The sequence below is a fragment of the Atheta coriaria genome, unplaced genomic scaffold (assembly GCF_025399875.1).
Source record: "Atheta coriaria isolate IRGN ID8LTWV9N9 unplaced genomic scaffold, Caltech_Dcor_3.1 hic_scaffold_6_pilon, whole genome shotgun sequence".
NCBI lineage: Eukaryota > Metazoa > Arthropoda > Insecta > Coleoptera > Staphylinidae > Dalotia > Dalotia coriaria.
Genome location: NW_027045448.1, coordinates 5,378,728 through 5,406,521, shown reverse-complemented (window position 1 = coordinate 5,406,521; position 27,794 = coordinate 5,378,728). Strand labels below are relative to the sequence as shown.

Genomic DNA, 27,794 nt, shown 5'->3' with positions numbered 1-27,794 from the left:
GGAGGCGGCGGCGGCGTATCGCGTCATGCTTTCGTATTGCCGCTGCTGCCACCGCCACCGACGCCGGTGTTTCTCGCGTTCGATGCGGTGCTCGCGTGTTTTATCGTGTCGCAGCGTGCCGCCTCCGGCTGCCAGTTACTCGCCGGCGTTATAACCAGGTTCGATATCTAGATTATTTAGCGTCGCGCATAAATTCAGTGTATGTTTAGAAATAATTGTCCCGCATAAAAAAACTTTTAAGCCCAGATCCAGAAAGTTATTGCGCTAATTTTTAAATTAGAAAAGTTTTGCGAAAACGAAACATTGCAAGCGTCTGTTGGTGTGGCAAGAAAACTTCCAGAACGATTGAAGATTTACTCCGACACAGGTAAGCTTATAATGCTTGTGAAACATAAAGAAAACGCGCTGCGAAAGTTTGTTTCGTAATTTTTCTCTTTACCAGTGTGTATGATAAACAAATAATTAACATACACACCTGCGCATCAGCGTGGAAGATTGAGTGACGTGTGCTCGCTGAAAGTTTTCCACTTAAACTTTCGGTTAAGTTGGTTTAAAGTGTTATTTTTAATGCGATAACTTCGACGTGATAAAACGACGCCGCCTAATGGCCACCGAAGACAAACAGCAAACTTTCTGACGGTCTATTACCCCAAATTGAATTAGAATAAAGCAGGAACCAAAACCAAAGAGCACACGATCGAATGCACAACGAGTACACAATATGTTCTATAATTCAATAGAAGGAAATCGATTCGTTGACTTACCTCGATATCAGCGTATCAACTATACATATTGATATTTATTTACGACGAATCTATTTATAACACTACAGGTTTTTTTTTGCGACTGCACAACGACGCTTTCGATCATCAAATGCATAACCTAACTTTATTTGTGCGGTTTGTACGCAACGCATCGTAATTTGGGTTGCATACATTAGAATGTTTTTAAATAAAATGCCAATTACAACAAAATTCAATGCAATTTTTGATAATTATAGGTTATAAATGTAAACTACATTAATAATACGAGTTTATATGAAAAAGTTAAAGCCATACAAGCGGTCGTACATGTACAATCATAAAAATAGAATAACAAAACTTATTTACGAGTTCATGAATTATATCAACGTTCAAATCCACTTCATGTCCAATTAAATTTTAACAACATACTTTCAGACTCATACTGGTCCCTCTTATCAGTGTCCCTTTTATCGTCCAGATAAATAAGATCAAATTTTAATATTTCTCCGCGCTGCGTCAGCAAATTTTTTACGGGTTCATTTTTGGATTTTGTTTTTATCGCTGATTCGTATTTTAACAACCTTCTAAGTTTAACGATTATTTGCGTGAATGCAACACTTTTGCAGCGTGCTGGCGCGAAAAAACGCCGCAAGTTCTTGTGCGGAAATTAATTTTTTCCACCTTTTCTTTTTGTTTCCTTTCTTTTGCATCCGGCTCTTCTTTATATTAGCGTTATGCATTCTTTGTGTTTTTTTTGTCGGCTAGGAATTTCCTTTCTGAGCCATAGAAGGTTTTAAATCAACAATAAAATATTTAAATATAAGCCGCGGCGCTATTTTGTGCAGTAGCATAATAGTGCGAGTTTATATAAAGGTGTATTAATTAATTAAATGTCTGAATAAGTAATAATAAGTTTATTATCATGGCCAGCATCATTAGTTAGAGGTTTTTGAAATGTAAAACCATTATTTGAATAATTAACTTACGTATAGGTATAAATTGATTTAATATGCCTTTTGTTACTTCAAATAGAAAAAGAAATCTTGTCATAATGGGGGCACTACGGCAATAAATTCAATTTTTACGTAAAAAGCTAGTTAATTACCTTTATTAATCCCAATATTCCGGTTCACAGGAGCTAAATTCACTTTAATTACAAAATTCTTTCAACGCTACCTTTTTGCCTTTTTCTAAGTACGAAAAAAGTTTTGTTTGAAACAGACTCCACTCCCCAATGGGATCAGCAAGAATTTTTCATCATTTCTTTTTTATTTCATTCACTTTGCGCCAATTCACGCCATTTCTCAAAAAAGGGTTCCAGAACTCGCATACCATACGCAAATGGAGATTACTGCCACGCGCAAAAGTTGGCAACTGCGTCAATAATTCATCTCGTAGCTGTCAATCACGCGTCCGAAAGTCGACTTGACGAAATTCCTTAATTGCAGCGCAAACACCGAACTAGTGGAAATCCAGTTCCGGCTGTCTTCGCGCGTTCCGCTTTCTCTGTTGCGTCTAACAGACTTTCCCTTGCCATTTCCGTCGGATTAATTTCGATTGTTAATTGAGTTATCTGCTACTCAACTCGCGCGCCCCTGAATCGATGTGCTTGTGTTCACTGCCAACCGAAGTTTACCCCCGCAAGCAGCGTACAAAGATTCGCTTCGAGTGATAAGACTCGTTGCGGCTGTGAAACGTCGAAATGAACACGCGAACAGAACCGACGCATGCGAATTCTATTGTTACACAGTCAACCAGACGGAAACAAGCGACATGAAACAAGCGTGCGACACAATTAATGCCAAAACGCCGAATTGAATGACGCGCGCCGACGACACGACGGAAAATTAGAAGGAAAACGTGCGCACCTGCAATATCAGCCTACATTAAATAGATATTCCTGAAACATGCGTTGGCAAACTTCACAACTGTGTGTTGTAGTAAACTATGTAATCCAAATCGTTGAACCACTAAAGCCGTTATTGTTAGTCGAGCGCACCAACCTGGTTAGGCTTGTAAACTTGTTATTTACTACCGGCAGCTGTTTCTACATTTATATCGAAACAACCAACAAGCAAAGGGTTGATAAACGCCTGGTATCGATTTCCATTCATAATGTACCTACGAAACAAGATGTGTTAATTTTCACTGATGTATATATTCACATACAAAAAGTAATTAAGATAATACTCATGTGTATAAACAACAACTATTTAACTCTTTCGGGTATAATAACTCCAATGGGCTGTGTGTATGTGTTTGTAAATCCGCCATATTTGTATTCGTGTTGCGGCCGGCAGTAGCACTGAAGTTATCGGCTTCGCCTGGCTGTCGCAAAACTTTTAATGACGTTCATTTCTAGCGACAAACTTAATAACTGAACTAATGAATTTTACTCCCTGTGCGCATTCCTTGTGCCGCCGCCAGTTTTATATTTCGCTGTCAAAACGCTACCTACTTGAATGTATAATTTTGTGTTAAGCCTTCGTTTTCTTATTAGGATTTATTAAGCTCCTCGTAACTTTTCACTTTGCACGGTAATGTAATCTCAAGTGCTTCGAACGCTCCGATATCTCCACCGTATTTTATTTTATTCGAATAACTCTCGCGCTTGATAACTCGATTATTTTAATCTTATTAAGACAAAACAAAAGTTTTGTAAGATTTTAAGTTAGGCAACTTATTATACGTGTTTGAGTATTACACTCGAGGTGGATTCGAAACCCAACCGAAAGTACACATAAATGAATATAATGCTTGAGCGGTTCGGGTGCGTGACAAGAGGATTCGTATGTAGTATCCTCGTTGAAAGATTATACGGTGTCCGACAATAACACCGTGTAATCCTAGAGATTAAGTCAGTACGCATGAGTGCACTAGCCTTTCTAATAGTTTATTCAACAGTTTTCAGGTTTGTAGGTTATGTCATCCGCCTGCAACGAGATCCAATTGTGTGAATTATTGATTAATGTGTGTTTTGTTTTTAACGCAAAAAGTTTAACAATAAAGTTGCTTGTTTGTGAAGTATTTGGTCTGTACGCTTGCAGTTAAGTTCAGTCCAGTGTTACAAAAGTAGAAAATAATGAAGTCTTTCAGCCACACTCCGCTGAAGTTTTACCCACTCTAGTTGTCCGCATTCAGGTTAGTACCTACCACTGACACTACGTTTCTATTTTCTCTTGAAAACTCTCACAATGAACTTATTTTTATTTTTAGGATTTTTTTTATCTCCAGCAGGTAAACAAAGCCTTCAATTTAGTGCGTTATTAATTATTTTCTTATTAAGATCAAAGCCTCAAAAATTCTTAATCTGAACTTCAATTAAAACATTCCCAACTTGGTCTTGGAGTTTTCCCAATCTGGGTCGGGCCGGCGCGCCGCAATATATTTACCAATAAAGTACCTTTCCTCTCCTGCTGGTGAGCACAATGCAAAGCACAACACACAAAGCGCCGAAGAACTTGAAATCTGCGCACAAGGCGAAAGATGATAAAGAAGGCGCGCGTTGCTTTGAGTTCTGAGATGCTTGTTGCCGTGTTAATTGTGCGCCTCACATCGATTTTCCTTTGTTCTCCTTATAGCCTTTATCTGAATACATATGCATTTTTCTCGGCGCACACACAATTTGAATTAAAGTTTTCACGTTTCGAGAAACTTGCGCTGTGAAAACTCTAAAAGCGTGCGAGCGCTGCTACATGCGTCGATTATTTATTCACGAACACGTAGACCGCAGATTAAAACCTTGAAAACGCTCGGGCTAAACTAGTGAAAGAAACGACGGAAGTAAGCAATGACGACGGGCGAGGAAACGAGCGTCGTGGCAAACCGACGAAAAGAAAAGAAAAGCCTGCTGCGGGTTACCGGAAGGTTAGAATGGTGGGGCAAATGCTCGAATGGCGGAACGTAAAACGCATTTAGCACTAAATTCCTCTTAAATCTTACATACTACCGGCCTAACTCACCTACCCCAGCATGGCGCGTGCACGTTTTTTCCCTTGCTTCATTTTTGCCAACCGCAAAAACCGGCGAATGAGGTGGAAAAAAACACGCGGCGAAAATGGCGCACATGAAAACCCTTAAAGTTGAGCGGAATGTATCTCGCAGCTCGTTTGTTACAATTTCTATAGGCCTTTGCTTATGCCCGCAGTACATTATACTACTTATTCAAGCTTTTTATTATGCCAAAAATATTGTATTTGATTTTTGCAACTTTTTTCCACAGCATTAAAAAGTTAAATGTTTAGAATAACCGTTTTACACACATAACTTCGCCGCTCAATTTCTCATTATTTAAAAAATTAACATAAACCCTTATTCGCGATGGGAAATTAAATAATTGAATATTTACATAGAGTAATAACTACTTCAATTATTCATCACAATATAAATTTATCAGGATATGGGCGCCACTCACGGCGCTCGTTTTCGTTTTCGATTACAAATTCAATTTCATTTCCAATTTTAATGTTGCTGTTTGCAGATTCGCATTCGTTGATGAATCGCTAGTGGGCGATTTGGCACTGCAGACATAATCATGAATTTGTAATGCAAAATGAGTTATTGTTTCGCGCGAAATAATGAACACGCTAATTTGGCACTTCAATTAATATTCCAGACAATCTTTACATATAAGTTAACTAGGCATTTATCAATTTCTGCTCAATTACCGAAATTGCTAATGTGATGGTTTAGAGTGGCATTAATCAAATATTGGTAGTGATGCTGTGTTAATTTGAAGATAATTAATTTACACCGACTAATCTAATTAGTAGATAATTTTGAGTGTCACTGAAAACAAAGCCATAAAATGTCTAATAGTTTTGACATCTATTCGATAGAGGGCGCTTCTCCGATAAAGTTTTATGTTACATCTGAGGGATGACGTTATTTTATCGTGTTTTCTCTTTACAATGTTTTGAATATAAAACCTCAATGAAATGTCTCTCGGCGCGTTGATTGTGGAGTGCAGCAACACGAATAAACCACAAACTGAAAGCGCCGCCACAAAACACGTTCAACGCCACATGCTAAACCACACACAAGCCACATCGACGGGCGCATACCCTCCGAAACGAAAACACCTCGAAACAACAGTAAAATATGCGCGCAAACGAATACGTTTCGAATCCGCATTGTGTGAAGGCGCCGGGCAACACACGGCATTGGGTTCCTCGTCGAAATATATGTGTTTCGCAGGCGGCGATTACGCATTCGAAATGAAATACGCACACCGCGAATACGAATGATATGCTAATACAAAACCCATTTACATACCGCGTCACAGGTTGCCTACTTCAGCAAATATATACATATATACAAACACGTATATTTTAAAGCTACTTAATACGCATTAAATTCAATTATTAGCTTCTATTCGCCGTAAGTCGAAATAAATTAGTTTCGCAGAAGTTTGGTTAAGTGTCCAGCGCATCCATTGGCGTATCGAACCAATTGAAATTCGCCAACTCGGATTTGAAATGGAAAACAAACTAAACAAGATTGCGGATGGCGGCCACGGTATGATATGCAAAGCGTGGCTGGAATGTTGTTGGTTGTTGTATTTATATGTGGAAAAGTTTTGGGGCCGTGCAACAACAATAGTTCAAAATGTTCCGAATTTGGGGGCGCAGGATGGACCGTGTACACATACACAACGTGAGTCTGGCGTGCGGAAACACTCATAAAGTGGGCGCCGATTTAACCGCCGCCACCGCAGCCAACGCAGCCGTTTCTATTGTTCGCTCCGAATACAATAGAGACGCTCCTAATATGGAAAATCCAAGCCAACGAACATACATATCCTTTGGCTGCGGCTATGGTACGGTTTCTGATGCATAGGTCGCTTATTAAGCTCATTGCCAACAATATCATCGTCCGTTATCGTCATTATCGTCGGAATCAACCAACTACGAGTTTATTGTTGCGTTGACGTAGGCTTAAATTAAAATAAAGTGAAAACACATTGGTTTTTGGCCGCGTTTTTTTTAACATTTTGTGATTTTGTTTGCCATGTGCTAACATTTCTTCATTTATTTCGTGTTGTTAATTAACGAGGTGATTTTTTGCCACTCCATTCTGCACTATGCGATGCGTGTTTGATTGTAGATTTGAATTTTTAAATTCAATTTCGAATTTTTCTCCCATGGCGAAAATGATGAGTTATTTTCTACAGTTAATGAAGTTTATTTGATCAGAGGCATCAAATAAAAAGTTTCCGTCGTCAAACAAAAATGAAATAATTTTTTACGATGTGAATTTGCTCGGTGCGGCGAAAAAATAATTTCCGACTATCCGAATTTCGTTACGTAATTTATTTTTCAACGTCAGCTCTGCACGTAGTTGCTTTTTACATGCATTTTGCGGTTGGCGTTTATGGCGTGTCTGCGCTCCATTGAACAACGCCAAAGCACACGAAAAGAAGTTTTCCTTTTCGATTATGCCGCCTCATTCCCGAGCACGGAATCTATAATACCTTGTAGGTACAGAAAGCGCCGATATTCAGAGGTTTTGCATACCAGCAAAGCTTTCGTCCGCCTTTACACGTCTCCGACTTGCATTTATTAAAGAAATATTCACAAGGTGTAATTTTGAGATTCATCCTCAAGCAGAGAAAAAAAGAAAATAGAAAGAAAACGATGACCAATTTGCATTCGCGATAAAAGTAAAAGACGGAAAAAAATTATGAAAATTTATTCGACTTGGCGTTGGGTCTTTCATTGGCTGGCGCGACGCGGAAAGTTTGCTATTATAGCGCAAAAGTTATGCCTTGACGTTTTGATATTGGTTTATGTCGCTTTTTGCGCTTTTTTCGCAGTTGCGTGTCGGCATGCAATTTGCTTATATTTAGGCACGTTTACATACAATCTAACGTTTTATCGCACGAGAAAATAAAAAAGTTTAATGTACTGTTATTTTAGGGATATATACTTAGCAAAAAATTGAGTAAAATCACATTTTTGATCATTTTAAATTTGATTTTCATGCAAATCACTTACATTACAAAACAAAATATATTGCTACAATTTTTTATTGTAAATATCAAAGGAAATAAAGTTTTTAAAACTTTTTTATACAAAATTTTGCGAAATTTTCCTTAACGAATATTTAATTATAACATCTTATTACAAGTCTTAAATATAACTATATAATAAAAAACAACCTCTAAAAATAATCGTTATACCTGCTCCTGCTCCTTTAATAATTTTACAGCCTCTAAGTTTAACGAAGATATGAAAAGCAAAAGACTAAGGAAAGCATAAAAGCATAAAGTATATCATAACGCTGTTAAAGCCTCTGAATGGATAAATTCGTGCTTGATTAAGTTCGGGATAGCGCAAGTTAATTAGGTTATAAGGTTCGGACTAATTGAGGGTTATATAACAGTTATTCCGGCGGTGTAGCAAAGCCGGTGGCTTGCGGTCCGTTTTTTTTCTTTTTTGGTTCACCTCACCGTAGATATTTGCGGTGGCAAAGGAGTGTTGCTAGAGGCGCAACGCAACGAATGTATTTTACAACCTCACGCAGGGAAACACGCTAAATGGGCATTATTTAGGTCAGAATGAAAATGCCTCTGGTACCTACAGTGATTTGTGAATGATCGATTGCCGTTTGACGCTTTGAAGGTTTGAAGCTTATCCAGAACCTTTTTCGTCGACTGGTCGACTGCTTTTGACATAACTATATAATCCTTAAAGAATTTATAATATTAGAGTGAGTTAGATGGAAATATTTGAAATATTCAATTGTTATGTAATTCCACCTTGGCCTTGCACCTTAGGGCACCTCTAGATGTACTCCCAATGTATTATCGTAATGATAAACTGCATGCAGTGTTACTATCGTATGGGCTTAGCCGAGCGTGTCAATGGGGACAATTTATGGATGGAAAACTAGCGCTTGGAAATCTGCCGTGCGCGCGTATTATTCACGCGCGAGCGTCGTGCGCGGGCGTGATGTGAAGGTATAATACCGCAGGAGCTGTTGCAGTGCCCTGGAGTAATTGGAAATCTGTCGGCGGGGTAAAAATACTCGCTTAATTTTAGAAATATGATATGTGCCTAGCTACGAACATCCTTTCTATCCTTCTATCTTTTAATGCACCACGTACAATGCACAATATAGGTACAATGTAAAAATGAAAATGGAAATGAAAATATGAGTTGTTTAATAAATATTTTACACTCACATAAATATTTATAGCTATTTGTTATTGAATTTGAAAAATAGATAATCTGGGAGGTTTGTATGATAATAGATATGTCTGTGTCATTGATAGTTTCTGTGATCGTTTGCTAAGGGTGTTTATTACCGTTTTATTAGTTCTTTTATGAGCGTTGTCTTTTCACTGCCACTTAACACGCGTTTTTTAGCACGTTTATCGTTTTATTTTTATGTTGGCTTCTTTTCATGGTGGTCTTATTATTTTTACCACATGATTTGGAAAATTGCCAAAAATATAAGTATAAAGTGTAGGAAAGCAGGAAAAATTATTTTTTAATGACATCATTATGTATTATACGAAGATCTATCAATTTGTATGTATGTTACTGAACTGGCTGTAAACGGTTGGGCCGATGTTGATGAAATTTTTAGTGTGTGTTTATGTGAGTACCAAAATGGATATGATTTATAGTTTGATTGGTTAAAAAATGTTTTAATACAAATAATAGGCAATATTGTATTTTTGAACCGTTTTTGCTTACTTACTTCATAAATAATTGATTCAAAGCAACATTTATTGATGAGAAAGTACAAAATTAATAATTACATTAATTAATTAATTAATTACACAGTATTATATATTTTATTTAAAATATATTCAAATATAAAACTATTTTTTTAAATTTATTTGTCATTATTTAAATAATATTCATAATTTACTTTTAATTATTAAAATATAAATATTTAATTTGTTAAATTTGTTCTATTGGAAACTTTGATCAAATATTAATTATAAATTATTGAAATATAATTTAAATATTAAAACGTTATTTATATTGTCAAACATATAAACAACAATTCACATTGTACTAATTTATCAATTAAACCACAGTGCTTAATAAAATATCCATAAATTCATATTCTAATATATTTTATTCTGTATTTTATACAAAACTGCCCGGTTGCGGTATAATATTTCACACATTTTACAGTAAATAAATTGCTGAGCGTTTGTGCAAAGTCAGCTCTACATACAACACCCTCGGGGACCGGCCTGCAGACGCTTGAAATAAATTGCCAATGCATTAAAGACACACAAGATAGTGTTTATAAACTAAATGCTAAACTAGTTCCAAGCTTGGAAATAAAATACAATCCGTTTGCATGCGCATTCTTTTCATGTCAGAATATATTCCTATTTCTTTCAACTTTGTGTTGTAAAGAAATAAAGCTATAAATTCAAAGAAATATTCATAGAAATTTCCTGGAAGTTTAAATGCTTAATTGAAACGGTTGCATATTGCTTGTTTACAACGATACAGCACTAAAACTAGATGTGAGTGTAAAATGTAACACAATAACGCGATACGCAACCAGCGCGACAACTATATTTGCTGTGTCGTTGTTGCCGTTGGTGGATGCGCCACCAAGGATGGGAATCAGGCAACGTGCGTTATCGTAATATTTACACGCGAAATTTATACGTAAGCAAGGCAGCGCAAATAAAGCGGAGGCGTGAAAGCGTGTTGTAGTTGAACGTGCGGTGTAAAGAGCGAAAAGAAAGGAGATAGGCGACAGGACGAAGCCGTTTTATACAAAATAGGAACCCTTACTGCCTATTTGAATGCATGAAGATTTATGCCGTCGATTTCTCATTCCACAATCCACATATTTACATCTCGCATTCCGTCAGTCTTTCTTTTCTATTCCCACAATCCTATACTGAATGATAAAATAAAAATTAAAAAAAATTAATTTTAGAACAAAAAAATAATAAAAAATTGTGATTTTTCAGTTAAAACCTAAAATTAATTTTTATTTTTTTATTATTTTCCCTTAACACTCTGTAAAAAATATGTGTATATCCAAGGATCCCATTTCGACGCGTTGTTGTGTTGTTACCGTTAGAACCCCCGTTGCGAAGGGTTGCGGCGTCATTGGTTGACTCTCAGCGGGTGTTTCCAGCACTGTTTTTCACTTCCATATACACATCCACACAACATGCACAATATGCATAATGTATGTGGAAATAATACACGAATGCGCCGGTTATATCCGCGTATACTGCGAATGCGAAAAGAAAGTGTTCATGCATAAATGTGATGCGCAAAAAACCCGCGTGGATTAGAATTTTAAATTTTTCGTATCCACAATACGTCCAATATTTACAATAAAACAACTCAAAATTTTTATTATCCACAATGGTAATTTATTTTACTTAATCATTTCGTATTTCAATTATGTGCGCATCGGTTAATTAACTTTACGTTTTACACCTCGCGGACAAAGATATATGTTCGGACTATTGGATTTCCACTTGCGAACGTCGTTACTGACCGTTGTCATTGTTTTATAAACACAATTGAATCGAAATTGAAGCGAGTCGTGTTGCAAAAGTAGCAACCAACCAAAGCGGGCACAAAACGACAGCAGACAACAAAGATGAAAACAGAAATCCACGAAATTCAATCAGTACATCCGGCGTAATATACACATGATACCAAACACGCCTCCGACAGCAGATAGATTAAAGTGGTAATAATTTTTGTTTTCTGACGAATGAATCTGCGCAAAAAGTAATCGAGTTTCATTTTTTTTTCTGCTGGCTTTATTTTTTCGTTTTTGCTCTCTTCACGGCGTATTTATTAGGTAAATAGAAGGTCGTGGAAATACTCACGGCGGAAACGTGCCTTCGAGGGAATTGGAAATTAGTGGTGGGATGTACGCATGGTTTCTCAGTTAAACCAATTTAATGCTCGAATCAGATACCACTATATCCACCCACTTGCGGATGATTGCGACACGGTGATTGCATGCGGCACGCGCGCACAGTTTGGCAGTGCAAGTGCATGTTTACATCCGACTATACTCTGTGTGGGACCATACTATTATAAACAATTAGCATTGCTTCAATGGTGGCGTTAGTTTCGTTCGAAATGGCGGAAAATTACCCTAATGCACAAAGCGTGTACAAGTGTAAGCTCCAGCGTTCAATTACATGTTATTGACAATTAACTATGATGTATTGATACGTTTTAGTGGTGATAAAACAACCAAATGGATATTACATGCTTCAGCATTAATAAAATATTCATTTTTGTAATTATTACCAGAATTATGAAGTAAAATTTATACATTTATAGTATGCAACTTATATAACAGCATATGACAGATGTCTGGAGCGCCATCTGGCGGATTTTTAAAGAATAAGGAATAAAATTTACGAAAAACAAAAAACCGCTTCTGTAAAACAAATATTATTATTATTTTTGACTAAATAAATAGCAGGAATTTATTATTTTAAATATAATTATTAATTGATGCATTTTAATAAGAATTTAATTCCATTATTAAATAAAGTTATTGCAGAATGTGCAGATAATATGAGAATAATTAAATACTAACAGATAACATCAATTCGGTTTAGTTACGATGTGAATTTCACGTTTTTGTGTTATTAATTAATTAACCAAAGCCACAAGTTCCAATAATGTACCTACTAAATTTAAACTCTATTTTGTTAATAGTTAAACACAAATGTTTCATTTAATTACAATTGAAGTAAAATTTTCATTGTATTTGTTTCCGGATGAAAATGTGATATAAATATCCGTCTAACATCATCAATTGTGCCATTTCCAGTCTCATACAACTACAATAATCCATTATTTGTCCACATTAAACCTCTAACCTCCTAACTCAATTTTTCACATCAAATTTATCATCCACCCGAACCGAAACGCGGAAAAATATCAAAAATTGTCCTTATAAATGTTCTGCTTTCGCAAAAATATTGCCAGTCTCTACAACGCACCGGAAAAAAGCAGAAAAACGAAAAAGACAGAAACACGAAATCAAGTTTTATAAAAACGTATCGATTCTGTAACTAACGTGCTCAGTGCCCTGTCTACGACTACCGTCTTCAACCCTCCAGTCACCCAGGCCGGTGTATTGCTGGAAATGTTAGTAACGGAATTGCATCGATTGTGTAAAACGTAACAAAATGGTCGAGGCACGAATCGGTTCACTTTATTTCCGATACAAGTCGGGCGGGCGATTTTTCCGGCCATCGAAATTGGAACATCCTTATCAAGTCTGGCAAATGGTCTGTCGATGTGGGCAATACATCGCAGCGCGCCAGTGCGTTATCCTGCCTTCCTCGTGGCCAGTTTGCGAGTGCGTTTTAGTGTTTAGTGTCGCAAAGTATTCGCTACCACAAACGAAAATACAAGAATGAACTCGAGTGGAATTAGGCTGGGGAGACCACAAAGCGATGGAAAACATTACATTTGAACGTGATAAATTTATTAACGCCTCTCCAAACGCACACGTTTGAATAAATTTATATTTAATGAAATGAAAACAAGCGAGGCAGATAAATTGAATTTCCTCGAATAGAAAACTATTAATATTTTGCATAATTTTGCACTAAAATTACAAAATTTTATTTTTTGCTATGTTCAATACTTGTACGGCTAGTCAAACCGTTGGTCGTTTGATGTTTAAGTGACGCACACACTTTTTTTTTTCATTTACTTCCTGTTCAACGTTCGCATGCATTCATTTGTGTTGTTTTATTGACTGAGCATTCGTTATTGATTTTGTTGCCTCTGCCTCTGCGCTACTCTGTTATTTGCCACGCGAATGAATTGAACGAGGCTTGTTTTTTTTTTCCCTGCTGTCTTTTCGAGCGTGCCGCTCGTTGAATGATGATTGGGCAGTCAAATTCAACTGGAAGCACTCTGCCACTTTTGGCATGCGATCATTTCTTTCTTTCCGGTGTGGGTAAACACAGCTCAGTGAATCTCCACCTGATTTATTGGTTTAATCTAGAATTAACTCGCCTCGCTCAAGTTGTACCTTTCTTCGTTAGTTCATTACTTTCCTAACTGTTCCACTTACAAGCTTAAGCTTTTCTAATCGCGACGAATCATCTTTAATTATACTTTCGTGCGCAATTACAAGTACCTACATCAGATAAGAAATTGAATTACTAGGGTTTGATTTATTAAATGTACGGAATTTCTTATTATTGAAAAAACTGTGTTGAAATATTGGGAAATATACAGTATTTACATTGGATAGGATTTTTATAACCATATCCATAATTAATGCGAATGTATGTGTGTTTGTTACGGTTTTACGCAAAAGGCATTTAACCAATTTTGCTGTGGAGATAATTTTGAGAATAGAAAATTATATAGGCTACTTTTTGTTCAAAAAATTAAATTTACAGGGAGTGAAATAAGGGTTGAAATTTGTTAGTGAGCCTAAATTGTGTTTATAGTTGTAACTATTGGCAATTTTTCCTTAAGAATTAAAACTTCATCACTCAGATTTCCGTTTTAACTATCCTATCTTATAGAGAATAGTCCGTCGAATAGTCCCTGCGATTCGTTCCTGTTTATCTCTTTTAGTTTACGAGATATTCGCATTTGAAAAAAATGGACAAAAATTGAAAAATGTCACATTTTAGCACTTTTAACCACGTTTTTACACCTTTTAACACAGAAATATTAATTATTTTAATATCTTATCTGATACAGAATTTTCCAGTCTTTCATAATCTACCACTCGCTGATTTCTATCTCTCTTAGTTTGGAAGATATTCACTATCAAAAATCGTTGAAAAAAATTATCAAGCACCCCCCCTTGGCAATTTTTTCTTAAGAATCAAAATTTCATCTCTCAGATTTCCGTTTTAACTATCCTATCTTATAGAGAATAGTCCGTAGAATAGTCCCTGCGATTCGTTCCTGTTTATCTCTTTTAGTTTACGATATATTCGCATTGACTCTTACTCTATAACTAATAATACTGAGATAAAATATCTCGAATAACAATACCAACACACTCGATTTGCATCTGCGCGAGCCACCATCAAATTGATTTAATTATGTACTTACCAGTCATCTTCCATACATCTACGGCAAGTACTGTAACAAAATAATACTATGTAAAACATTTTGCACGACACTACGATACTACATGTACAGTTAGATAAAAACTCATATACATTCAATGATATGTATTGCTTACAAGGTAACATGATCGCGCAGCACAGTCTCCTTGGAAGATCATGGGAAACACAACACATTTGTTATTATTACACGGCGTTGATTCGTCATTTAATATAACGCGATTTACCGAATTAATTAATTAAAGGCAACACGTTTAAGAAAAACACACGGTAACTGACCACAGCACATTCGCAACTGCGTAAATGTAAGCCACTGAAGTCTCGTGTAACGTGTAAGTTCCGACGTCTCATGGACGTAAACAAATAAATGTAACAGATAAGAACAGAACCTGCTGCACCAAATCGCGCGATCGAACATGAACACGTTTTCTTTCAAGGCTATGTAATCTCACCACTATCTACCAATATCTGCAGCGATAAGTCCGCTTAGAATTTAATGCAATATTTGCATTCTGACGCCATCTTGGTTTGATTTATAGAACTGTTGATGTTTTTATTGATATTGACAATTAAGCATTAGTTTAGCTTGATAAGTTTTTAGTTTAGAAGATATTTACTGTTGAAAATCGTGGAAATTTCATTAATTTTGAAATCACAACGATTCTAAAGAAGTTTTCACTTCTTAAATATAAATAAAATCAAATCATAATAAATTCTTGATATTTTTCCTTGATTTAAGTTTGAAAAAATGCTTTTATTTAATTTTAAGTTGATTGATTTTCACTCAGAGTCACGATACATATTATTTAATACAAATAATTTGTTACATATTGTATTTTGTTGACATTCTTTGTTGTGGTGCTTTTTGTAAGGTTTGTCCCGCATCAGCAAGATACTTATTCAAATGCGACGACGCATTTGTAATGCTACCGCTTTTCTCTTCACTCTCTCCACGCAAATATTCCGAGCATGTGGAGTTGACTGCATATATAGTTGTTTTGCGTGTGTGTGGGTGAAAGCAAAAGCGAACGGCTGCTGCATGCATTAGGAATATCTACGTCTTCATCTTGATCCGCGGTCGTGGTCTTTCCCTTTACCCACACAATGATGACAAAATTCAGCGGTGTGTGTGTGTGTAAACGCAAAGCGGATTCCGTGTGCAGGGTGGCAAATTCGCATTTTCGCATTTCTCACAATTCCACTCGCGCTTGCCGGCAGCGATGAGCGATGAATTCGTTTCGAGATATTCGAGACTTTTAGTACCTCATAGGTACGTATTGCAAGTTTGCACTCTCGCATAGTTTTCGCTTACAAATTCGCAAGTATTGAAACATTACTCATTTATTGAATATTTTACTAGTATCAGCTTACGAATTCGATTTTCCACCGCGTCGGCAAACTGTATTAAATTATGATCTTTGCGTCAAATATAACGAAATGTAATGCCTGGAGAGTTTCGAACGAAATCCATTATGAGTTTGACAATCCTACGCAAATTGATGTTGTTGCCATGGCGATTAAACGAGTGTTTACTTTCCAAAACGAGACTTGAGACGCGAGGTCAGCAAAATGGATTATGATCGAACTGTTTCCAACAGAGATAATTTTACTTCTTAAATTTCAATACAAAAAATTATCGTTTGAAAATAACGAAAATTCTATAAACGTATGAAAATATATGAAAATGAAAATCAATCTAAAACGAAACGAACATAACTTACCAGATATTCCTACCTATAAGAAGAATGGAAACAAAAGTTACGATGTCATGAGCGCACGCTGAAATGGAATATGAGAAAATGATAAAAGTTGAATTATGTTTGCTCTCGCAGGATACATGAAAACCCAGGACGAGCATCGCGCACGCGGCCGTCACGCCGAAGACGATTCAAACATTTATGGAGTTGGAAAGAAATTCACGAGGATTTCGGCAAGTTGATAAGTTTGAATGTGGAGAACAAGAAAGATGAAACGATTCCATCGAGTCTCACTGCATTAATACAACCTTCTTTCAATAACCTAATGCGTGTATCTACGAATATAAGTAGATATGGAATATGACACAAAAACATTTTAATGTCTTATATCAATTGCAAATGTTAAACTTGAGGAAATGTGAGGAGATTAAATATTTTATTAGTCACCCTGTGCCGAGTGCGAGAAACGGGATGACATTAAAGAGTTGCGGAGTTGAGGCGGCGGAATTGTGGTTTTGAAGAGCGCTCAAATATTTATGAAGTTGCAAAGATGATTTTGCCGCATGTCGCAAGATGGTAAAAGTTATAGTTTCAAGAAAGAGCATACAACTCGAGCGACTATTCATCGAGTTACCGCAGAACTTTGAAGAAGTTTATGTTGGACATTTATTTTTTAGTAGGTAACCATCATTTATTAAAACTATATCTTCTTTATTTAAAATCATAAAAAATGATTTTAATGTATAAAAACGATTTCAAGGTTAAAATTTGTTTGACACTTACCCTTTTAGGCTTTTGAAATAATTCATCCTTTTTCCTGGTCAATGCTAGAATGGTGCTTAGGGTTTTAGTGATTTAGAGGCTGTAAATAATGTTTTAACACTGATTTTAACCCGATTTACGCGGATACTGTCTGTAAAATGGTCGTTAAAGTTGTTACAGACAGTTTTATCGTGCAAAACACTAAGAATAAAACATTTTAACAGGAAATAAATAAGAATTAATTGTTTCAAGCAAAAAGAACAAATTTTACAAATTTTTTTAGAACAAATTTATCTTATTTAGCTTTTCTTCAATATTTTCTTGTATTTCTTCGTTTATGCGATGAAATTATCAAAATATTCAAATGAAACGCTTAAAATTTCGCGAAATTAAATTAATGTGGTAAAATATTAATATCTCTGTAGATTAAATTTCTTGTCGCTGCGTCTTATAAGTGGATACTTTGAGTTTGAACCTATATACTCAGTGTAATTTGTTTATGCAACATTCCCAGCGTGAAACAGCATGTTCATAAGCGCAAAGCAAAGCAGTTCATGAACGTTGCATACATTATTATCCTGCACCTTGTGCTTGTAAACTGCGCTAACCAAACATGTTAGAAATGTTTGATATGCATTTTTGCGGATTCCCAGCTCGCAATTTGTACGAAATTCACCCACTAAAATTTAATTACCGTCAAACTTTATCTTTATATTTAATTAAGTACTTCCATATTAAATTAAATTTATACAAATATTTTAAATAAATAAATATTCAGTTTTCCAAAAAATGAAATCAAAAAATTTAAAAAAATAACAAATTAAACTCAATCACTACAGTTCCTGGACGATTACAACATAACCTCACTATTAAAACTAGAACTTTTGTAATGAAATCGTTTAAAGTTTTAAAATTCCGTAATATTGTGTTTTTGGACCAGCAGAACTTGCTCTAAACCTCGTTTAATTTCGCTAAAAGTTGTCTCATCATTGTTCCACCCCTCCTGAAACCTCCCGCTACATGTGTTTCATTAATTAGATTGTCTCAGTTGTACAGCAAAATTTTCATCTTGTTGATCTTGCCAAACGTTCAACTTTAGTCGGCAAGCATGAATATGATTCCTGCTCAATTGGAGCGGAATGAATCTGCACGCCACGGGGTTATTTGTCAGAAAATGCAATTTTGTATTCGGTTGCAACTCGCAAAATCCCCAAAGCGATAAATATCAACTGCGCGAACACAAAATAACCCACAAACAACAAAATATACTACATGCAGTGCATAACTATGTAGAAAATGTGAAATATCTACGAAAAATTTTCCCGAAAAAAAAAGAGGAACAGAGACGTCGGAAGCGGAAATTGCGAACGAAAGGGTCAACATTTGGGCATTGTACGGTCGGGCGGATTTAACGCCGCTTTAGTTCGCTGTCACTGAATAGTTTACATTAACTTTCCACTTCCATTCCGGCCACTTCATCCCGTTCTAGCCTCGGCGTCTTGCGCGCGATTCCGCCACCCACGCGCGTTTTATTTTGACGAAATTCCACTCTGGCTTTATCTGTTTGCCCAGGATATTTCTACAAATGCAAACATATTATTCAAACAGACGTAAATGTAACCCATTTTTGTGGACATTGTTTTAAACGGTCGACTACATTAAACGCTGAGGAGCAGAAAAATGTAAAAAACGAAATCCACGGCGGAAATATTGCGCGAGAGAGTTGACACTTGCTGGTGGTGCAGTGAATGCATTTGATATCGAACGCATTTATGCATTATTTATAAGACTTCGTTAAAAATACATGCTTATCTCCGAAGCCAGCGGAAACATTTTTAACGAATGCATACATTTAAATCATTTTTCATTTGTGTTTTCTTTGTGTTGCAGGCAAAATGCTGTGGAACACTGCGTTGACGTTCGCCTGTTTAATGGAAATCACATTGACGGACAGCGCACGATTATTTAAAGGACGTGAAATTCGTTCGAGGCGATTTATTTTCCATCAAGTAAGTCAAAACTAAATAATAGCATATCCGACGAGAATCAAATTGATTGCCAGAGTTTTTTAAATTCAATCCAGTGTAATATTTTAGCCAGCGTATAAAACAATCACAATTTTTCATTGGAGAGCTGAAAAATATTTTAGTATCAATAATAAATATCGAAAATTAATAAATTTTAACATTTTGTATACTAATGCATAAAATAACCGTTGTTGCATTTGTGCATTGTTGAAACTTTATCTAGCGTCGTTTATCAACAATCGACGTACTAATTATCTCGAAGCGAGTTGGAAAATGAGCGCCGCTTGTTAAGTGCTAACGTTACAAGCACCTCGGCCAATATCTAAGTGCGCTGTGAAGTGTGCAGCGCCGAAAGACGGATTGAGTAACACCAGCACTTCAGCGCGTATCAAATAATAGCCATACCAGTGGGGGCGGTTGAGGGGCAAGAGAAATTCGTGCATTGGATAATAATTGAAAGCTGCAAACATGCTTGTTTTGCCAAAATAACATATTTGACGTTAGGTATGTTTCAAATCGCAATATAACTAAATTATGTTAGTTACACCTTTTATAACTCAAGAATGGCTGGGCAGATTTTGATCATCTATGACTTTTTGGATTTGTCTTAGTTACAAATAGTAGAATAACTATTATAATATTATAAATTATGACGTTAAAGGTCAAAAGTTAAGAAATGAAAAATTTTATCCAAAAAATACTAAAATATGAATGTATTATTAAAAAATATAGAAGTTGTTTAACTGGGTCACAATGAATCATTATTCGACAACTTTGCATAATGTAATTTTAAAGTTTAACATGAGTTTACCCTCAATGTTAGGTACACGAATACAACTAGTGTTTAATTAAATTCCGCTTTGTTTTCTTTGCTGATTAAAAAATACAAAGTGCTTTAATTTGTTGTGTGACAATGATAAAAACAGTGCTTATAATTATTAATTATTTAATAGTCGCTGCATACTGTGTGCAGATGGGATTAATGAAAGCAATAGATTATATTTTCTCCGCGAGAGCTGGTCTTAAGCGTTGCGCTGCTCTGTGATCCCAGCTGACGTACGGATCCAATTTAACAAAACCCTCTATAACTAATTAATTACTCCCTGTGTGGCAAATGAACGCTTTTAATTAAATATTACGTCACCTCAGGGCAGACCAGAGCCAGAGACGTGGAAGAAATATAGTTCCTCGGCACCAGAGCTAAGCATCTACTAAATTTTCGAATTGCTTCTTTGCTGTATCTCCGTAGGTAATTTTTTAGGTTTAAATTTAAACGAACTTTTGTCGAAATTAATTGTACGCATTTTGAGAAATGTGCAATTTGTTGAGCACGTGATTAGCTTCGTTATTTTTCAGCTTTTATACCTTAATTTAGTTTCTTGTTTTTTTTTTATTTTAGTCGCTTTAGAAGCTTCTGTCAAGATTAATTATCTATTCTCAAGAAGGCTTTAAACCTAAATAATGCTGACCGAGTAGAAAATTTTAAAACGCTGCCGCTGTATTATGGAAAATCTTCAAACGCGCATCATTAGAGTGCCGCCGCGTCGGAAAACCGGAACGGAAAATTGCAAATTGCAAAAAATATCCAAAGCCTAAACAGGGACGCTGCTACTTTGGCGCAAAACGAAACGAAAACAATTACCATATTTAAAGGATTTTCGCTTTTATTCAATGTACACTCACAACAATAAAAATATTTGAATAAATAAATATGTACGAGTATAAAATAAGTATTTTTATACTTAGTGTTAATTTCGGTTTTTATTTCAAGTAAGAAATGAATTAAAAACGCAACGAAATAAATGCTTGATCTAAATTTACTTCGTTTTTCATTCGTTGTGGTTGTTGTACCCAGGTTGTTACACGGTGTTTGGCGTTATGGCGGTGCCGTTATTGTCGTGCGTAATTTACATCGCCCCGACTGTCAGCGTTCTTACGACGATCATAAATATTGCCTCGCGCGCGCGTTATTTAAAGTTTCAACCCGGTGCGCGCGAATCTGAGGGGGCGGCGGGCTCAAAGGCACCGAAACGAATTTCGCGCAACGAGAAAACAAGGGTAATAAGGTAAACTGATGACTCGAGGGGAAATAAACGGCGCGATGGTAGCGACGCTTTTCGCGAATGATAATAAAATGCCGCATTAGGAATAACACCGGGGGAAACAAAGCAACAATTGAGATACGCACATAAAACGAAGCTGGATCTTATTCTGTTATTATTTAATAATTTAATTGAAAATATTTAATAATTATTTTAATTTTAAACAAAAAAATAATTTAAATATTAATATGTATCAGTAAAATGATGATTTTTGAAATAAATGTCTGAAAAGTGTATGAAATATTTGCTTTGACGTTTACTGAAGCGCACATTTGTAATTTATGGATGCGGAATTTTTATATCATAGATTTTCACCAAATTAAAATGTCTTGGCCTGAAAGCTTTTTGAAATCTTGTTTTAAAAACATATCATGGTGACCTGATTTTCAGTAATGTCTTTGCGCTGTCGCTTGAAACTCTAAAGTTCAGTAAGGTACTAGTCGAGTCTAGCATAGCTTGCATATTTTATAATTGCCATACTAGCTTTTATCTCTTTTTGCATTTTGCATCAGCATAAACATTTCTATCGTAAAATGTGTAAAAGCTTCGTAATCATTACAATTTTTATTATAAATACAAGAGAATATACTGAAGTATGCTACAGTTGTAGGTTATGTCATGCTTTGACAATTCAATTAAAATATTTTCATATCTAAAGGCAAATAATAGTTTTTCTTCTTAATATTTTTATGAAATCTTAAAGAAAAGGACAAAATAATATTTTAGTTGAATGTTTTTGTATTTTTCGTATTGTTTTTTGTTGTTGTTATTTTTACATAAAACTGTAGAATACATTAATATAAAGCTAGAGTAGGCCACATTTGTAGGTTATGTATGGTTTTGACAATTATGTTTAAATATTTTGCTTCTGGAAATCAAAAAGTAGTTTTTTCTTAAATATTTTGATAAAACTTTAAAGAATATGACAAAATAATATTTTATTTAATCATTTATTTCGTGTTTCTATACTTTATTTCATACATTTTTCCTAAAATGGTAGAATACGATAATATGAACCAAAAGTATGCCACATTTGTAGGTTATGTCACGTTTTGACAATTCTATCAACATTTTTCAAAATATTCTTCCTTGAAAGCTAAAAATAAGTTTTTGTTTTATATTAAATTGTTAAAAACTATGAAAAATATCACAAAATAATATTTTATTTTCTCTTCCTTAATAAAAACTTAATGATTATTTAATAATCATAACAAAAACGAACAATTTTCAATTTTCTTGATTAAATTCGATATCCAGGAGTATATTGTGGTGGTTTTGGCGAACTTGATATTATCTAAACGTGATGCGCTGAGAATTCCAAGAATACGTCGAAAATTGCACTGATTGCCTGAGATGTAATCAGTCTACGAGTTCTTTTCTCCTCTCTTTGTGCCCACAAAAGCTCGATTTTTCTGTCTTGACTTCTTGCTCCGCGAAACGCGCACACTCTTTTTATTTGCTCACATTTCCGCAGCTACCCATTTTGCTTTACAACTTTATAGCCGGCTGGCATCTCATTTCAGCGTTTTATCATATGATTCGTGCGAATTAAGTTGATATTAGGAAAAAATGTGCGCGGACTGAAAAGAACGCGAAAACTTCTCGCGTCGAACAAAATTCTTAATTCGAAGGAACCGCATCGTCCGTTCATTCATTAAAACTTTACCGCCGTTCATTCGATGCATCGCCTTTCGCTGGTTCTTTTTCAGGCTGTGCTTGCCTGCTTGAAAGCTTGGTAGTACTTGCTTTATGCTCGTTTTGTTTGCTGCTCGATACGAAAGCGAGTGAGAAAAGTTTTGCGCTGACTTTTACTAAGAGGAGTCTTCGGAGTTAATTGACGCTTTATGTTTTTGATTATGCGTTGATATTTTTTTTTGGTGGAGGGTGAAAATTATTCTTATTATGCAATAAAACTTTTTAATAGGTTTTATGTTTTTTTTTATAGGTACGCATAATTTAAGGTCAAAAGGTGGCTAAAAATAGGATTTTATATTTTTAATATTCTTATATTATGGATAAATTACTCGAAGCATGATTATAGCCAGAATAAACGTTAATTAAATTGTCACGCATTAAAAAACAAAGAAAAATTTTTGCATTATTGACGAAAATATAATTGAAAATATATTTTTTAAATGAGATTCCTTAAAAGAGATTCCTTTTATTTTTCAGGATAAATGTCTATTACCTTGCACATGTCCAACAAAAGACATCTGCGAAGAATGCGAAGTGTGTCCTCGACAGGCAAACGAGCCTTGCAGCGATGATCGTCCTTGCGACCTCACCAAAGGACTCACCTGCACCTATCTACACGACGGTGACACGGAAGGAATATGCCGGACTCGTACCACAGGTAAATTCCTTTCAAACATATAAAATCTTTCGTTTTTCCATTTAAACACTAAAAAGAATTAAATCAATAATGAATAGTTATACAGTTTCCATCGTTTCATTTACAACGAGAATAATTTGAATATTCCTGGAATTATTACAACTATTATTTATTTTGCTGAATAAATAACAAGCGCTAGCGGTCATCAATCGAAGCACCGCATAATCGCCCTGCCAACCAGCTCGCTGCGTTCGCAAATTTACAAATATAATGTATATTTGAATACACCACGCCAGGCAAACGTAATGCGATGATAAAGTATATGCTAATCGGGCTGCAAAATGGTCGCGTGATCAATCGTAGAACACAACACGAACGCCAAATAAAGCGAATTAAGTCACGCAACAAACTCATAGGACATATAATCCGGCACGTGCTACATTTCGTCCTTCAGAATAAAAATAAAATTATACGTTAATGTGCAAGCATGGAGTTTACTTATTTTTAGGATCTTATATAAAAATTTACAGTAATGTTCAAAATAATATTATGAGACTAATAATGTGAACATTTTAAAGAAAAATTTAACAAAGCAATTATTTCTACATTTTTGTATCCTGGCAATTTGGGGTTGATAACCCTGCTTGCTTGGACCCTCTACAATATATTTTCTATGTCATTTTAAACTCTTAAGCAATTTACTAAAATTTCTTGCATAAATAAGCATTTTATAGTATTTTCTTAAACTTCAGATAAAAACACCCTGTATCTTCTGATATATTAAGTAATTTGATGTTTTACGACATCACATTTTAGCTAAAGAGACCTTTATGATATGCTTGTCATTTGCAGTCTTTAAAGCCCATGCATTTGTCCCAAATATCCCGAAAAAACAAAATGATTTTTGTTGGAAGACAAACTCGCATTTTTTCAATTAACTTTGCTTGAAAAGCAGTTTTGAAAGGGAAATTATTGATAGAAAACTGGGTTGTACTTATTCAACAAATTTTCAGTTTTATTTTTGCTGTTTTCTACTGCAAAACCTAATATTTATTTATTTATAAAATGTAAATATAAACTAACAAGACCAAAATATTACTATTATTTAAAACTACAAATACCATTATTATTTTGTCATCACGAGAATACATTTTGTATAGAAAATAAAAATGACCTTTTATTATCTATATTTGTGACTCCAGTCACGCACACGACAATGACGAACGAATAGAACTAGCCCGAAAGGATTCGTTTCTTCTAATGCCCAATTCTGACATGGCTTTTCTAAAGGTCTAAAGGACTTAAGAATAAATAAGAGTCGAGCACGTGTGCCCACCCGGATCCTGATGAAAGTGCTTATTGTTGAATACGCGTCGCAGAAACGAAATAAATCATGATACAGATGACCAGGTGAATGTAACATTCTCCCAAAATATATAACGAAATATAACTAAAACACGCTTTAGTTATACTCGTATCTAAATACGTTTTGATATAAATTGTATCCAATACTAATGCGCAAAGCACGTCAGTCTGACATTCGGTTGAATTTCCGGTTTTCTGTTACAGACGAATATCCCTGCATTGTCGACCATCAAACATATCAACATGGCGAGACGTTCTCGCCGGATTGTCGGACTCAATGCGCCTGTCAGGTAAAGTGTCTGCGGACTCAATGGGATTTCAACACAATCGCAATTTTTTCTTCTTCTTTTGGCCCGGAATGTAAATATCAAACGCGTCGTTGAAATCCTGTCATGCCGCACGCAAACTGATGCTTTATCAGACACCTTTGCGTTCAACGTTTTGTATGCTTGCAGAACGGAACCTACGGTTGTTCGTCTTTGTGTCCGCAAGAGCACATATCGCCGACGTGCATGCATCCACGACTGGTCGATGTCCCAGGTCAATGCTGCCGTGAGTGGATGTGCGATTCACAAGCAGGTACTTTAAAAGCGCTTATTTACTTAAAATTTTGTGTTTATTTTATTTTAATTGCTAGTTGAGCAACCGCCATCCTGTCAGCCGTCATTTACAAAGTGGACTGAATGTTCAGCCGACTGTGGTACTGGTCTTTCAAAACGTCGCTCTAATCTGAACGGAAGATGCGAGAAAACAATTGAAACACGTTTATGTCAAACGAGGAATTGTGAAAGTATGCAAGCACTGGAAACTGATCGACGACATCATTTAAGGGTTTGTTTTTAGAGAAAAAAAATTAATAATTAAATAATTATGATGTTTATATTTTGTTAAATGCCGTTTTGTAGAAAGGTCACGAATGTAAAGCAACGCACCGTCTGAGCAACGGCGTACACTTCCGGTTCGGGCCATGCGTCAGCCGGAAACGCTTCCGACCCAAGTATTGCGGCAAGTGCTCTATTTCGGGGATCCTCTGCAGACCGCTGTTGAGTACGACCGTGCGCGTTGACTTCGTCTGCGACGTGCCGTCGGACGCGGAAGTCGGCGCATCAACGAGCGATCTGCTGCCGGAGTTCATGGAACTGGGTGAAGACATGTGGACGGACGACGCGCCCACACAGTACAATGGCGGCACCGAGATTTCCGCATCAGTGCAGTGGGTGCTCAAATGCAGTTGCGATAATTTCGACGGCGAATTGCCGAAAAATGGCAACGACCACAAAGCGGACAAAAAGCAGATGATTAACGAGGCGCACGAGAAGAAATCTCATCGCGTTGTATTGCATCGAGTGCATCGGACAGCCGGAGATATTCCTTGAATTATTACGCAAAAAAAGAAACAACACAAAAGAGTCATATCATGATTTGTTAAGCGAAGCGTTTTCAAACGAGAAAGAACATTGTTTCATCGTGCCTTTTCGGAATGAGCTTGACACTAAAAATCTGAGTGGAAAAACACACACAATCAATATCTGTTCAATATAATTTCATTTTCTTTGTTTTGGTTTGTAAATTTAATAAGTGGACCAATATTAATCAAGTTGATTACGAAAACAGGAAAAAAACTATTCGGATCTCACGAATATATTGGTTCGAATGTGATTAGCACGTAATGAGATCTTAATAATTCAGTCACTAATTTATTATGTCTAAACGTAAGCATTTTAGTATCAGGTTGCTCCTGTTTGTTTAGCTGTGCGAAGCTCGTTAGATTGCATGAAGGGAAGAGAAAATTAGAGAACATTGCAGGCAGGCGAGCGTGACGAGACACAAGAAACTTAATTTGTTTGGCATTGCATTGCGTCGCTGTTCTTGCGTTTCTCTTAATTTGTGCTTGTTTTGTCTTCGACTGTTCAGATTTCGAATTATTTAATTACAGCTTTCAAACTAACAAGGTAAAAGTTACTTTACGGAAATCAACATAACCTTAAAATCTAAAAATCTCAAAAAATCTAAAATTTTATTTAAAAATCACTTAAAACACTAAAACTTGCTACTTTATCGATAAATATTAAACACTAATTAAAAACAACGCGATAAATCCACACATAATTAAAATAATCATACAAAAACTATTTATTTACGGTATATAATCTAATAATTCCGAAATTTCTTAAAATTACATTCAAATAGATGAGTTATACTTAAATATTTACATGAAACTAAATCAGCGCTAAGCTAACTCTGTTTATCCAATAAATTTCATGTAAATACAAGATTATAACAAAGTTGCAGTTAGTATTAACGCATTAAACACAAGTGTATAATAAAATCATAGCAAATAATATCAGGAGCGTCAAATACACATAGAGAATTATTATTATAAATTATAAATAATAATAATTACTAAAATATAGCTGTAGACAATATAAAAACTAGTTTGGTAGAAAATGTAGGTTGTTATCAAATTTGATGCTCTTGGTACGTTTGTACGTGATATATTTTGTTATCATTCGTCTACATATCTTCGTGTACAGATGAATGTGTGATACAAACAAAAATTTGAATAATATAAGATTGTACATATACATAATTAAATATATCGTACTGCAACGTCATTATGCAACCTTAGCAAATAGATAAATACTTGTAAAAGACGATAAAATAAATTACATATATAAATTAATAA

At 35.4% G+C, this 27,794-nt stretch overlaps 1 protein-coding gene across 1 annotated transcript; it reads left to right on the top strand.

Moving 5' to 3' along the window:
- Positions 1-28: 28 nt before the first annotated feature.
- Positions 29-27,794, top strand: Ccn (cellular communication network factor protein Ccn). The gene is made up of 7 exons (XM_065306432.1): positions 29-367; positions 19,173-19,291; positions 23,584-23,764; positions 25,313-25,398; positions 25,564-25,687; positions 25,746-25,939; positions 26,014-27,794. Exons 2-7 carry the CDS (start codon positions 19,178-19,180, stop codon positions 26,482-26,484), a joined length of 1,170 nt encoding a protein of 389 aa, XP_065162504.1. The 5' UTR covers positions 29-367; positions 19,173-19,177; the 3' UTR covers positions 26,485-27,794.

Coding starts and splice junctions, on each gene's coding strand:
- Ccn (XM_065306432.1), top strand. CDS start 19,178: ATGCTGTGGAACACTGCGTTGACGTTCGCCTGTTTAATGGAAATCACA. Junction 25,399..25,563: donor GGACTCAATGCGCCTGTCAG/GTAAAGTGTCTG, acceptor GTATGCTTGCAG/AACGGAACCTACGGTTGTTC. Junction 25,688..25,745: donor GATGTGCGATTCACAAGCAG/GTACTTTAAAAG, acceptor TTTAATTGCTAG/TTGAGCAACCGCCATCCTGT.